The sequence below is a fragment of the Leptonotus elevatus genome, chromosome 1 (genome assembly GCF_054856555.1).
Source record: "Leptonotus elevatus isolate MCC_2025b chromosome 1, RoL_Lele_1.0, whole genome shotgun sequence".
NCBI classification, from domain to species: Eukaryota; Metazoa; Chordata; class Actinopteri; order Syngnathiformes; family Syngnathidae; genus Leptonotus; species Leptonotus elevatus.
In genome coordinates this window covers 5,810,941-5,826,206 of record NC_141239.1, presented here as the reverse complement: position 1 = coordinate 5,826,206, position 15,266 = coordinate 5,810,941, and the positions used below count along the sequence as shown (strand labels likewise).

General features: G+C 37.3%; 1 protein-coding gene across 3 annotated transcripts in view; it reads right to left on the bottom strand.

The window, feature by feature from the left end:
- gpc5c (glypican 5c) overlaps positions 1-15,266 on the bottom strand; it is a 183,233-nt gene that overhangs the window by 49,225 nt on the left and 118,742 nt on the right. For all 3 annotated transcript variants that reach the window (XR_015097391.1, XM_086098478.1, XM_086098492.1), the window contains one exon: positions 6,290-6,410. Coding sequence is in view for 2 of the 3 variants with exons in the window: in XM_086098478.1 (XP_085954604.1) it covers positions 6,290-6,410 (121 nt within the window). In the remaining variant the exon portion in view is untranslated. The remainder of the gene's footprint in view (positions 1-6,289; positions 6,411-15,266) is intronic.

Genomic DNA, 15,266 nt, shown 5'->3' with positions numbered 1-15,266 from the left:
GAAAAGATTAGAGATGTGGCAAAAGAACTTGGTAGCACAAAATGTCAGCCATTTCAACTCTCCTGTATGCGAGTCACCAAATCACTAAAATAACTGAAAAACGTTGTATTTGTGTGTTTCTATATTCAACAAAAATAGAAACACAACACATTTTGTTTTTGCTCCCAATTTTTACGAGATGAACTCAAACGTCTATAACGTCTTCCACATACACAATATCACCATTTCTCTCACATATTGATTAAAAAACTAAATCTGTGAAAGTGAGCACCTCTCCTTTGCCGAGTTCATCCATCCCAGATCTCAGGTGTGCCATATCAAGATGCTGATTAGACACCATAAAAGGCCACTCTGAAAGGTACAGTTCTGAGCCCCCCCCCCCCCCCCCCCATAAAACAAAACTGTTCATGCCCACAACGGCGCTGGGCATGGATATACAGCCTTTAATGTTGAGATTTAAATAAACTTCCCTTGAACATGGTTTCAGACAACATAGTTTCCCTGAATGACCTTTGACCACAAATATTTATACATATATACAGTGCTGCTCAAAAGTTTGTGAATCCTGCAGGCATGGTCAGATTTTTGGTATAAAATATTAAAATAACCTTGTTAAATGTTTAGTCATACCCAAATCTACAATGCTGACAAAAAGAATGATCATATTGTCATTCATTCTTGAACAAAAGTTGATTTAAGAAAAACTGGAGTATGTGAACCTCTCACTTAATCAGACATTGTTTTGCAATGAGAACTTCATCCAAACGCTTTCTTTGTTGACTTATCAGTCTTCCACATCTACTTTGGGGCATATTTGCCACTCTTCCTTTCAAAATGCAGCCAATTGAGAGAGGTTGGATGGGCGTCTAGCATAAACTGCCGGCTTCAGGTGCCGCCACAGTCTTTTTGAAATAATTTAAGTCAGGATTTTGACTTCAATTATTGCATTTTGTTGTTCTTCAGCCATTATTGTCATGTTGCATGATCCATCGTCTACCAGGCTGTAACTTCACAAAGGACGGCTTCAGGTGATGTTCCAGGATTTCACAATATTCCTCTGAATTCATGATTCCCTGGTTTATGTGGAGTTGTCCAGGTCCTGAGGATGAAAAGCCAGCCCAGAATTGAACATTCTCACCCCCATGCTTCACTCTAGGCTGAAGGTTCTTTTTGCTGGTATGCACTGTTGACTTTTCACCAAACATCAACATTTTAGTTGTGACCAAACAGTTCAATTTTGGACTCATCTGTCCACAGAAGGGACTTCCAAAAAGCTTCAGTGTTGTCCAGGTACTCGCTGACAACGTTGAGATGGGCAGCATTGATCTTTTTTTGTGAGCAGAGGCTTCTACCTAGCAAGTCTTCCATGAAAGCTTTGTGGGTTGACTTTTCTTCTGATTGTTGAATTCCTTGATGTTTCTTACCTGAATTATAATTTTTCTTGTGGTTCTTGCTGATATTTTAGAAGGTCGTCCACTTCTAGGCTGGATTGTAGTAATTTTCAGTATTCTCTGCTTGCAGTGGAATGATGAAGCTCTTTTTTTTTTTTTTAAGATGACTTTATAGCTTTCCCCAGACAGATGTGCTGTCACTACCCACTTCCTGAGGTCCCCTGAGATTTCTCTTCCTCTCAGCACGACTGACCTGTATGGCGTCACCTGGGTAAGACTAAAGTGACGTGGTTTTGTCTCTGTTTCAGTCAGTGATGCACAATTTCTTTGCTAAACCTCTCATTTTATTGGTCCATTTCAGTGGTTAGTTTAGCTACCAATGTGTCCTACCTGATCCTACTTGACTCTTTTTAACTCATTCACTGCCATTGACGGCTATAGACATCAAAAGTTCATTTAAACTATTTCTATTAGTTAAAATTTTGTTCCACTTTTGCTAACAAGAGTATGAAAACCTAGGGAAAAAAATGTATTGTAAATTTAGAACAGATATAAAATTTGTGATTAATCGTTAGTTAACTAGTGAAGTCATGTGATTAATTACAATTTAAAAAAAATAATCGCCTAATTAATTTTTTTTTTAAATAAGGGCCGTTCAATCGTAATTAATCGCATGATAATTTTATATCTGATATAAATGTACAATAAAAAAATTCTAGGTTTTCATAAAAAATTACTAAACTAAACTAATAGAAATAGTTCACATGAATTGTTGACGTCTATAGTCGTCAATGGCAGTGAATGAGTTAAAAAGAGTCAAGTAGGATCAGGTAGGACACATTGGTAGTGATTTGACAACACAATAGATTTTAAAAAATTCATGGTTCAGATTGAACAACAAAATTAGGTTGAAACAATTGGAATTGCTCAAGAGGTTCACAGGTTGAACATATATATATATACATTTTCAATTTAAATGTAGACTCGTCAGACCACAACATAGTTTTCCATTTTGTGTCAGTCCGTCACGGAGGAGCTCGGCCTGCAGCATTTCTGAGTGTTGTTGATGCATGGCTTTCACTGCACATGGTAGTTTTACCCGAGATGCCACAAGATGGCGCTAATGCCCCTGATGAATAGGAAAGTTGTAATTTGTGTCTCTATGTACTCTATGTCGAAGCGATACACTTTGACTGAAAGATAAATATTTCATACAAGTTGCACAATGTAAGATGACTTTAAATTATTACTACAAGTAAACATTTACTACTGGCGGTCCATTAAGTTTAAGCCATTAAACTTTTTCGGTCGGCTCATTTAGGAAGAAAATACTTTCATTGTTAACCACGTAGAAGCTTCTAACTGAAACTTTGTTGGGCTGTCTCAAATGAGCTCACAAGGGATTTGCTGGGAATTCTTTCGCCGCTAAGTGCATGCCGAGGATCACGCAGGCTTGAACACACATGTTAAATATGTACAGTAGTAGTTGTGCACTTGTAGATGTTTAAATATTCCTGAGGCTGTGCTACATTATGCAGTTTAGCAATCTGAATTGTTGCTCTTATGTGACATGAACACCAAACTCAGCCGCGCTTAGCTCAACCACCTGGATTAGATTCAAGGTGGTCCCCTTCAAAAAAGCTGTAATTCATGTCAACGGGACAACCGGCCCAAGTGTAACCGTGACGACTGGCTACTTGACAACCACTTCACACGATGGGATGTTGCGGCAGGTCCGAACGTTTTTCAGGTCTTGAGCTATCCTGTGAGATTTGCATTACCACGAAATCGACTTAGTTCGACACAGTACAGTTAACAACTCCAACTGCCAAATTTGAATGATTAAAACTTTTGCCAAGTATATAAAACAGGATTCAAAATTGTGAAAAAATCAACAACATGAACATCACCTTCTCTCTGCTTTGCCTACACTCGCGGTCAACAACGAGGCACTCTAAAGCGGCCTCACCAGTCCAGAGCTCCTGTGGACATGCTGGCTTGTCAAGTCAGACTTCATTTTTATTTCTTTGCTTTGCTCTTCCGCCTTCTCTCCGTGACCGGCACACACTCAGGATCAACAACGAGGCACTCAAAGCGGCCACACCACTCCGGAGCCACAGTCTACATGGTGACTGTTAAGTCAGACTTCACATTGATTTAATTTTCTCACTCTTCCACCTTCTCTCTGTGACGTGCATGCACTCAGATCCAACAACAGGGCGCTCTAATGCAGCCACGTCAGCCTGAAGCCCTGGCATATATATATATATATATATATTTTTTTTTTATTCCCTCTTCCCTTTTCCGCCTGTATCTAGTTGCCATTCGCACACTCATGCCTGACTACAAGGCACTCTCAAGCAGCTACACAAGCCACCTTTCTGAAGGGAAGATGCATTTTAGGGTATATCACACTAAAAAATAACCCAATTATGAGTCAAAAATGGACAGATCCTCTACTTGGGCTAGTTTGACCCAACTTTGGGTCCAAAATTGGGTAATTTTGTTTAAAACAACCCATAAAGTTGGGTCAGACCCTCTACTTGGGTTGAAAAAACGGTCATTTTGTATAAAATAACCCAGAAAATTGGGTCAAATTGACCCATAAAGTGGATTGGTCCATTTTTTATCAATATTTGACCCAACTGTTTTTAGAGTGCACAATCGCAAATGAGCCGGAAAATTGTTAATGAACGCTCTTAAGTTCTTATACAGTGGGGGAGGGGTACTCATGCTGGACCCCAAGTGCAACACTGTTTTAGCCCCCAAAGCTGACAAAAAAATAAATAGTAAGAAGTAAGAAAATTGAAAGTTTAACACTAAATCTCTGCAAGTAAATAATGCGTAGGTCTCAGTCTTTGCATATTTTCAGCAATAAAGCTAAAACGTTTCTTATTTATTTACAAACAAAACTCAGAATCACTTTAAAGAAGATAATGGAGGAAAAGAGCAGTGCATTAACAGAGCACGTGAGACTGGATGTTTCTTGGGCTGGGGAGGAGTTCTGGTGGGGGGTGTCTGGTCGGTGCTGGATTTCACCTTCCTTGGTTTTCTTCGGTCCCCTCGGGTCTCCTGGTGTTCGGTTTAGGTGAACGGTATGAGATTTTTTTCTAATAGGTTTTCTGGTGAGCTAACAAATACACACACGCACGCACGCACATACACATACTCACCCACACACACAAAAAAAAAATATATATATATATGTATATATATATATATAAATAAATAAATTTAAAAAAAAAAAAAAAAGAGCAATGATGATGACATTTCCGAATGAACAATACTGAGCTCTTAAAAAAAAAAAAAAAAAAAAAAAAAAACAGAGCACGTGAGACATATCAGTTTAAAGGAAGTTCGACAGTTAGTTGTGCTGCACTAGAGCAAGGCACTAAAACGGACTAGAAACAGAAGCGAGTCTGAGGGATGTAGATATAGAAAAGGAGAAATTCCTGCTATAGTATGGATATCATTTGGAGGCCAACAAAAGGCCAGTCCATTCAGAGAGGAACCCAATCCTGTTGGGTCGATCTCGGCAAATGGCCTCTAGGGACTGTGTGAAACGGCCCTTTTCTTCTTGGTTCCTTTCAGGGCTAAAGCCCATCTACATGACAAACAGAGTTACTTTGAAGCCGCTTGTGTCATCTCTGCCTCTCTGCCACTCATCGGTGACCTTTTGATCCCCACGTCTCATCTTTTGCTTTTTGCTTTCTCCACTCATTCCATTTTTTGTCAACGTCCCACTTTCATCTTCAATCAGCCTTTATTGAACTTAATCTGTCTCTGCTTTAAAGTGGTCTTGGGTGCGAGGATGTTGACGTTGTGTTTATGAAGAGAGTTAATTTGCCACAAATAACATCCATTAAAAATGGCACTTTTATTGAGTGATAGCATCTGACCCACTCCAGGGCAATGACTAGAACAGACCATTTAACGGTGACATATTGCTGCTGTCAGCAGAAACCTCGTATGTAAAAATATGGTCAAGTTCCATACCATTAGTTTGTCCCCGCATTGTCATTTGTTTTTATGCATTATTAACCAATTTAACATGTTGAAAATAGCTGGAGAACAATTCTATTAACTTCCTGGAACACTCAACTGCGCCTCTTCTGTGCAGCATTTTGTTGCCTCAAGATTGAAAGTAAGCATTTTTTTGGGGACAATAATAAGTAAAAATAGTTTTGTTAGATACATGGCTTTTGATATATTTTGATTTGTTTGGTCTAGAATAGGGATGGGTAAGCGAAACAATTCCATGCCTGCCATCTAGTGGTGAAGGGTGATATTACAAATTACAACTCATGGATTTGCATATTCTCAGATTTTTTTCTCAATATTTTTTAATATTTTAATATTCAATAATATTAAATATTTAATAATTTTTCCGGCATTTTTTCCCATAATATTTCCCCCAATTTAGCCCCCGTTTGACATGTGAAAAAAAAAAAATTAATAATATATATCTATATATATATATATATATATATATAATTATATATTTTTTGAGTGGGCAGGGTTAATCAAGTGACCACCACAATGTGTATGGATTTATTTGCACCAATTACACTTTAGTTTAGTTTAGTCAGTAAATCATTTAATGTATTACATAGACATGGCTCCAAGACCTTTGAAAAAGAGATTGAGAAGATAATATAACCACAGCTGCTTGTTTTTGTGAAGAATTAAAGTCTTTTTATCTGGTCGGGGCGTTGGCGTGAACACAAGTGTATGGTTAACGCTGGCATTGCGTCACTGTGCGCAATGCATAATATGCTCCTTTATGACTTGTATATGGCACGTCTGTTGAGGTTTGAGCATTGGAGCCGCTCCAGGACAGTTGAGCTCTTTAAACAGCAGCATGTGAACGGCAAAATAACATGAACTCATCATCTTACCTGGTTGAATGTTTCCAGCCTCTCCTTGACATCAGCGAGTGAGGGGTTGGGAGTCCGAACTTTGACCTCTGGATTCTGTCTTTGTGCGTGCAGACCATTTCCTACCACTCTGCCCGTGTAACTGTAAGGGAAATAAATGAGCGTTGAGTCACAGTTTTAGTATGGAAAAGAGGGAAGAATCTTATGCTTTAAAAAAAACAACAATAGACGATATAAAAACTTTCTGTATGACATGATAATGACTTAATGCCACAGGTTTTTCCCTTTTTGCAACTGTCAGACTTTACTGTCAACATAGCTTGTATAATAGTGTCAATTTATTGTTAACTCAAAATAACTCAAATTACAACAATTAATAGCTAAACCACTGACAACAAAAGTGAGTACACACCTAAGTGAAAGTGAAGTTCTTTTCACATTCACTTTTGTATATCGCTGTCGTCGGGCAGAAACCTCACATCACAATTGAATGAAATTCCAATTTTTTTTCACAAAATCTATGCTATTGTTCAGTCCACACACGTGGGTGTTGTTTTCAAATTAGTGACCGGTCGAGAAAGTGTTGAAAATGTGCTAATGGTTCAACAGACCATTTTTGAGTTCTCCTGAAAAGTGACGATTTTTGGAGGTACGAGGATTCCGCCCAATGCCAGCAATGTGTAATGCGCTATTATTAGCCAGGTAGTTTTCGCCTCACATTTGTATGCAATAAATGATGCCTATTTATGTACAATTGCCACATTTGGATGGAAGTATATTTCAAACTTAGAATACCCCAAATGAAACCTCATGTAGCCTACTGCTAATTTGAAAATGAGTAGGAAAAAAAAACGATCACACAAATTGATCCTCCCATTTTCTCCAAATGTTCTGATGTTGTAAATATGAATAATATGCACCTCTAAAAAAGGTCATGTCCCCTATTCTTTCCCAATCAACATAAATTCAAGGCAAAAGTTAATGATTGCTACAACCTTTTCTATTTTAAGAAGGTTTCGACTATCAAATTAAGTAATCTTTCTAATTCTCCATTACAGACCAGCATGTTCTCTACAAACCGAATGAACCAACAAGATAAGCACATCTAATTAAAACAAGTCTCTCATGACAAATCCGACAAATGGATTTGGGCATTACCAAAAAAAAATAAAAAATAAAAAATGCCGGTTAAAAAATCAGTACCGTTTTAAATGCACTTGTGCGTACCCCTCAATACATTTACATACTAATCGTACTTAAACGTTTTGCATTAAATCATACTAAAAGCTTGTAAAACAAGCTGAACACGGATCTGCTGTGACATGACGTGGCCATTAAATCCAATTTGAAGTGATCTTAAGTTTTTGGTTTCCGTAATCAAGATTTTGACCTTGCCGTGAATAAAAAACTGTACCTGTAGATTGATTGTTTACTTTCCTCCTACACTGTTATCTAAATGGATGCGAGATTCATACGATGATATTAAACTTTCATGCTTTGGGGGTTTAACGGCACTGGCATCAAATCAATAAAGCACAGCAAGTGATTATGAATTGCATGAAAAGCGCGTGCATTTTTACGGACGTGTTTATGGTTTGCGGTTGGTGCGTGTACGGCATCAACGTGAGCATGAGTGCAAGCAATCATAAAAAGTGCTGAACTTGAGAATATCTGGCATGTTATGGCAAGCTATGTGTTGATAAGGTCTGCGGCTCTCTCATCTTTGCTGAACAAGCGCTTTTGAGGAGAGCCTATAAAAATGCAAAAACAAAAAAAAACAAAAAAGGACTAACCCTCTTCCGCCTTACTTTATTTCTGCTCATGCCTTCTATCACCACTTTCCATTGTTTCTGCTTGGGGTGAGTGAAAGTGGGGCACATATTTTTTAACTCATTTACTGCCATTGACGACTATAGACGTCAAAAATTAATTGGAACTATTTCTGTTTAACATTTTTTTCCACTTTTGCTAACAAGAGTATGGAAACCTAGATTTTTTAAAATCGTTAGTTAACTAGTGAAGTCGTGATTAATTACAATTGAAATTTTTTAATTGCGTGTCGGCCCTAATTTTAAAAAATAATAATACAAAATAAGGGTCGTCAGATGATTAAAATTTGTATTCGTAATTAATCTCATGACTTCAATAGTCACTCACGATTAATCACACATTTTAAATCTGTTATAAATGTACAATAAAAATATTTTTTCTAGGTTTTCATAAAAAATGAAATGAAATGAAAAAAAATGTGAGAAATAGTTCCCATGAATGTTTGACGTCTATAGTTGTCAATGGCAGTGAATGAGTTAAAAGGTCACTTCCTGTTTGGGGATCATTATGTCACCTCACTAGCGAGTCTGTCGCTAGGTCGCAAATCGGTGTTGACCACACACATGAGAATTGCCAATTAGAAATATTAAACAGGTTTAACATAAAATAATGTCGGTCCTGACCTTTATCCAAGCAGATGAGAGAGAGGGGGGGGTTGGTAATTAATTGGAGGATAATCATTAAAATCATCTTTTAGAGACATTTGACATTTAGGCTTTTGCTGAATTTGATTAAAAAAGAGAAAAAAAAAAGTTTAAATTAGGCATGATTATTATTTCAATTGTTCCATTACTATTAAATAACTGGCAGAAAAATTTAAGTGAGCAATCAAATCATCAGAATACAAACAAAAAAAAGTATTTGTATTCCATTACTATACAGGAAAAAAACATGTAATCAGTTTACAGGTAAATTGATCAAAAACTCAATACCACCAATGGACGTCAATTAAGTTTTTTTTTTTCTCAGTGGGCAGTGCAACGTCTTGTGCAGCGCTGCTTTGTGAATGGGGTTGTAAAAATCCTAAAACACCTACTAACTATGGCCAGCAGATGGCAGCATTGTATCTCTTTTCAATGGGCTCCCGTGTATCAAATTACATGAAAACATGGCGGATCTTAGGAAATAGAACGTTTTCAAGGATGACGTGAATGATCAAAGCCTTTGTCACATTCAATCTAATTCACAGTGCGTCTCTAAGCAAAAAATATTTGTGTCAAAGTCACGGTTGTGCAGAAAATGTATCTTTTCACAAAAAGCTTGTTTTCTCCTTATGTTTTCCATTTTCGCTTGATGTCACTCAAATTACCCATTTTCAAATGGTGACTACTAAAGAATGGAATAAGCTAGAAACATACATTTTTTTTCTAATAAAAGAATGGAATCCAATCTTTCATATGGTGTCCGCCATGTTTATGTAGTCATATCACGCAATATTCTATTTGCCTTGAAAGATGGGTGAAAATGCTCAAAATTGGCTGGCACTATCAGGGGTTGTTTTTCGGATAACGTTAACGAGTTAATATAGCTAATATTAGCTGAATTTACGTATTTCCTGTTCAAATACACAACTTGGACAAGAAGGAACCAATTCACGGACAGATTTGTGCTACTTCCCTAACATATGAACTAGTGATGCACCGAATATTTATATATATATTTTTTTTTATAAGAGCCCTTCGAACGCTTCCACTTTTTCACCTAATCCCGGTGGCGGTGCTAAATACTTTAGCTAATGCTAGCGCTACTGCTATCAACAGTTTTAAACACGGAAACACTTAACGCTATCTCCGGGTGGCGACAGACCTGTACAGGACGCCAAGTGTGACTTTGCAGTCCGTTCCCGAAGCCGATGAACTGCTGCGAACAAATGTATTTATTTATTTTAAAACGTTGGTGAATATGTGAATGCGCCGCACCGCCAGAAAATGCTCAACCGTCGTTTGGTGTTTCATGTACCATTAGCCAACATGTCTGCGGTGTGGGCACATTTCAATTTATATTGTGCTTGGTTAAAATGCCAGTGCTAAATAAATATTTTATTATATTATGATTGTAATTAATTTTAATAAATGCAATGCTAGTAAAAATTGGCATCATTTTTTTTCGCCGTTTCAGTTTTCGGCCAAGCATTTTTCATTTTCGGTTTTCGGTTTCGGCCAACTATTTTCATTCCGGTGCATCCCTAATACGAACATGACGTCATTGTAAAGCAAATAACATTCGAGCTGTTTTGACAATAACATGCATGCGCTAATATTAAAGACATTTAGGCAGGGAAAAAAAAAGCAATTGAATATAACTGCAGCCCTCCGAATTATACTCCAGTCGCTATATTACCAACCCAAATTTGGACTTTCTCTCCATTTGACATCAATGATTAATGCAAAAATCAAACAGCTCTCCAAGCAGCGGTTTAAAAATGATGTCTTGCGTGTTTTTGTGGACGCGTCCGCGTCGCGACTTGGCTCGGGATAACAGTTGTTGGTGCGGAAATGAGCTCATCAAATGGGATGCCAATGAAAGGGATGCGCCCGGGGTGAGTTAGGCATGGAATTAGGCCCGCTACTTTTCATTTCAGGGCATGTTCCTGTATTACATAGGGGACATGACAAGGCGCACAAAAGGGACATGTCAAAGCTGAATGCCGTCGAGGCCGACAATTAATGCCGCAAATGGCTTCTTGATGACGCTCTTGCAGCGGCGTTAATGCACGGTTTCGGAATAATTTGTGACTGGAGGACGACAACGGAGAATAAAGCAAACGATAGCATGAGAGTGATGAACGAGTTTGGGTTCTTATCTTTGGCTTTCACATTTTTTTGAATTCAACAAACATTCCGTGTGCAAACACTCAGACAGGGGACTCGTCTTTCCTCGACGTGACCGGGGTTGGAGACGTCTCAGTCATGCTTTACTGGCTCTTTGTCTTCTTCCGCGGTGACACCGATACTCAAACTATTTATTTATTTTCTTGTGAATGAAAATAAAACATGTCGAGGATTTGTTTTGTTTGGTGGACTCGCTTCAGTGTGAATTTTTTCAACATCAGCATCTATCGCTTTGCTTTTTTTTTCAGTGAAGTAATCTAACTATAGTTACTTTGCGAGGCCAGAATTTCTCAATGTATTGCGATTAACAATGATGAGAAGCGGCTTACAGAAACTGTCAGTTAGCATCCAAGTGGTAGTTGAAGAAGTCTCACATATTGTTTTTCTCTCACATACTGTATTTTTCAATCACGGTTTTCCCCCTCAGAACAAAACTGATCAAATACAGGAGGAGACTATTTAAGACAAAGGCAAACAGCGAACAAAAAAGAGGAACTAAAGTGTAAGCATATTTAATAAGTATAATACTAATATAAAATATAAATATAATATATGAATAATAAGTAAAGCATTCTGGGACTCGCATTCCCATCTGGGGCCGAGTGACATCACATATGCGCCATGTCACGGTTCGACCACATGCAAAATAACAATAGAAAAAAAAGAGCCAAGCTGGAAATCCAGTCACTATTTTGAGATGTGTCGGCTAAAGAAAATATGAGGTACAATGCACATGCTCTGCGGGTGACAAAGTGCTATCTAGCTTCAAAAAACATTATATATATATATATATATATATATTAGGGGTGTTAGGTGATTACAATTTTTAATCGTAATTAATCGCATGACTTCAATAGTTAACTCACGATTAAGCGCACATTTTTAATCTGTTCTCAATGTACAACAAAATGTACAATAAAATATCTAAGTTTTCATACTCTTGTTAGCATAAAAGTGTGAAAAATTAAACTAATAGAAATATGACTGCATCTTATAGTCATTGATACAGTAATTTCATAATAGTAAAAAATAATAATAATTAAGTAAAAATTTAGAAAGATGTATTGGTACTGCAAAAAAAAAAGAGTGTGATATTGATTTGTGTTGAGGTCATTTATCTGCCACTAGATGGCATATTTGCATTTGTAACACATTGGTGACAGCTCATTGGATTTTTATTTTCATATTAAAAGCGATCTAATCTTTAACATGAAGTTAAAAAACTGTCAAATACAGCTTGACCCCAGTTTCAACAAATGAATGCATTATTATTAAATTTATGACTGCTAAATTTTGACGCGGACGTGTCTGCTTCTGGAATTCCCCCAGTACAGGCTTTCCAAGTAAGGGGCGGTGTCATTAATCGTTCATTATATATATATATATATATATATATATATATATATATATATCACAACTCTTTCTTTTATGGCGCCCATGGTTACGGCGCCGCCTCATGTACGTCATATCCATTTTTTAATCCTTCAAATTTGGCAAGGTCGCTTTCAGTTGTGAAATTTACTTCACTTAACAATGACTTCATACAACAAACCACTCCATTTTTTTTTAATCACAATTACCCAGGCCGATCATTTCACAAGCATCGATTGGAGCTGCATAACTTGAACCCCGGACGTGAACCCACTCCGTGGCGAATACCCATCTTTTTGGCAGCGGCGAGCGCTAACTCCTCTCGTCCTCCCCCGCCCGGAGCATCCGGGACACGCCCCCACCGCCCTTTATGTCGACCCCGGCACTGAACTGCGCCGAAACTCACCCGAAGGCAATTCAGCGCTCGCGTCAATATGCAGCGAACGAAAGACACGCAGCGTGAAAATGAACAATTTCGAGAGTGAGTAAACATGTAAAAAGGGGGCGAAGGTAAAGAAGGCGAAGCATAACAAAGGAAGGGGTCTCCGGTGGCCTTAGGTGAACTTTATGGAATGGCTTCCATCTGGGCTCCACTTCTGACTGGTCCAGCTAACGCCTGCCAGGCTTTATCAACCCGCGCTATTCATCATAAACAACGCCGTCTGTTTTTGTTCAAGACATTTCTAAAACATGTCCTCTTGTTCTTGACATTGACCATCGCACTGCATTGTCTTCCAGTTGCAACTATTTCCATCTTTTTTTTTTTTTTTTTTTTTTTTTTTTTTCTTTATAAAGAAATATAAACTATTTCCACCTTGACAGACCGCTTCCGTTGAAACCAACAGCAGAAGATTTCTTACCTAATTAGCCTCAGACACGCACGCATCATGACTTTCTATTCGTTTGAAATGCTTCCGTATAATGTGATGAACGGCCAAAGTGAGCGGCGTCCAAGACAAACACGTATTAGAGTGCGCATGTTAAAATAATAAGACGCCTTGATGAATGAGAGGGATGATTATACAGCATGAGTGGAGCGTAATCATCATTTTAGATTATTATTATTATTAATATGGATGAATACATCTATTCTAAGGTATCGGTAATCGCGACGGCGGCCGTTGCCAGTATCGGCCGTCCTCTTGTTGCCGTTTTATGATCAGGAATTAGAAATTCCAAATTGGATTATTTATTTATTTATTTTAAGGAAAAATACGATAAAGTAACAGGTTATATTGGAATATATCCATATTTATTTCAAATTATCTGTCATTGGGGGGGGGGGGATTTTTATCTAGTAGCGGTATCGGTATTTTGTATCGGTATCGGTGACTAAAATCGGTATCGGTCTGAAAAAAAAGTGGTATTGAACATCCCAAATTATTATCATTAGTATTGCCATTATTTTTCTCTTGATTACATTTTTTATTTTTTTTTAGGAAAAATATTATATTGGAATATTGATATGTTATTAGTATTGCATCCATTTGCATTAGTGTTATTTTTTAGAACAATATATTTACAGTTGAACGCCACTATTTACAACTGGCCTATAAATAGCGAAAATCATAACTGACACCATTTGTTTTTAAGATATACAAGATGATTTTCAGAGGTATTTCTTTCAAATTGTCTGCCAATTTGGGGGGGGGGGATTTTTATGTAGTAGCGGTATTGGTATTTGGGATCGGTATTGGTGACGACTCAAGAGTTGAGTATCGGTCTGGAAAAAAAAGTGGTATTGAACATCCCAAATTATTATCATTAGTATTGCCATTATTTTTCTCTTGATTACATGTTTTATTTTTTTTTAGGAAAAATATTATATTGGAATATTGATATGGTATTAGTATTGCATCCATTTGCATTGGTGTTATTTTTTAGAACAATATATTTACAGTTGAACGCCACTATTTACAACTGGGCTATAAATAGCGAAAATCATAACTGACACCATTTGTTTTTAAGATATACAAGATGATTTTCAGAGGTATTTCTTTCAAATTATCTGCCAATTGGGGGGGGGGGGGTTTATGTAGTAGCGGTATTGGTATTTGGGATCGGTATTGGCGACGACTCAAGAGTTGAGTATCGGTCTGGAAAAAAAAGTGGTATTGAACATCCCAAATTATTATCATTATTATTCTCCACAATCAATCACATATTTGAGGGCCTAAACATGAACAAAAACTCACTAAACACATTGGGCCCGGTGAAAATCTGCATATTTTAAAGTTGTCATACACGAGTGGTTTAAATGATCTAACTCTGATTGGTTTTCGACAGTGAACGAATACTGAGCGTGAACGTAACCTTTTGAAACTTGTCCAATTTTGTCATTTCTTTTTGACTGGGATGATTGCGACACGCCAGGAAGTTAATAAGTCTTCATTTAAATGCTGTGAGTGTGTCTGTTGTTTTTATTCCCATTATTTCTTTATTGCTATGGGAAACTGCTGCTGCTGCGATAGAGAAAAAATTGCTTGTTTATTTTGATTTAAAAAATTCATGCCGACTCGCCCCCCCCCTGCCGTGGGCTATGGTAAACATTCAAGGTTATTTACAGATAAGTGAAGTACTTATGACGTGTGAAAATGGAATCACAAATGTATGTCCATACAGTATTTTAGGCTTGTAGCAGCAGAAGGAATTCCATAAATAAGGAAAGAGGCACAACAATGTTGAAAAACGAGTGGATTGAAAATTCTGCATGCAGAGCACTGGCACTCTTTTCATAAAAAAACAAAAAAAAAACAGCAATACAGTTATTCATGCTTCAGCATGTTTTTGCCTGTGTTATCACATTAAAATAAAAGTGGGGAAAACCGAAGGTGAAACTCAAGAAACTTGAGAATTTTTTTTTTTTAAACACTTTGTCCTTCACTCCCAAAAACGTGTTTACATGTTTGTTGATGCAGCTTCTGACATGAAGAGCAATTGTAATTATTATTTTTTTAAATGCCAGC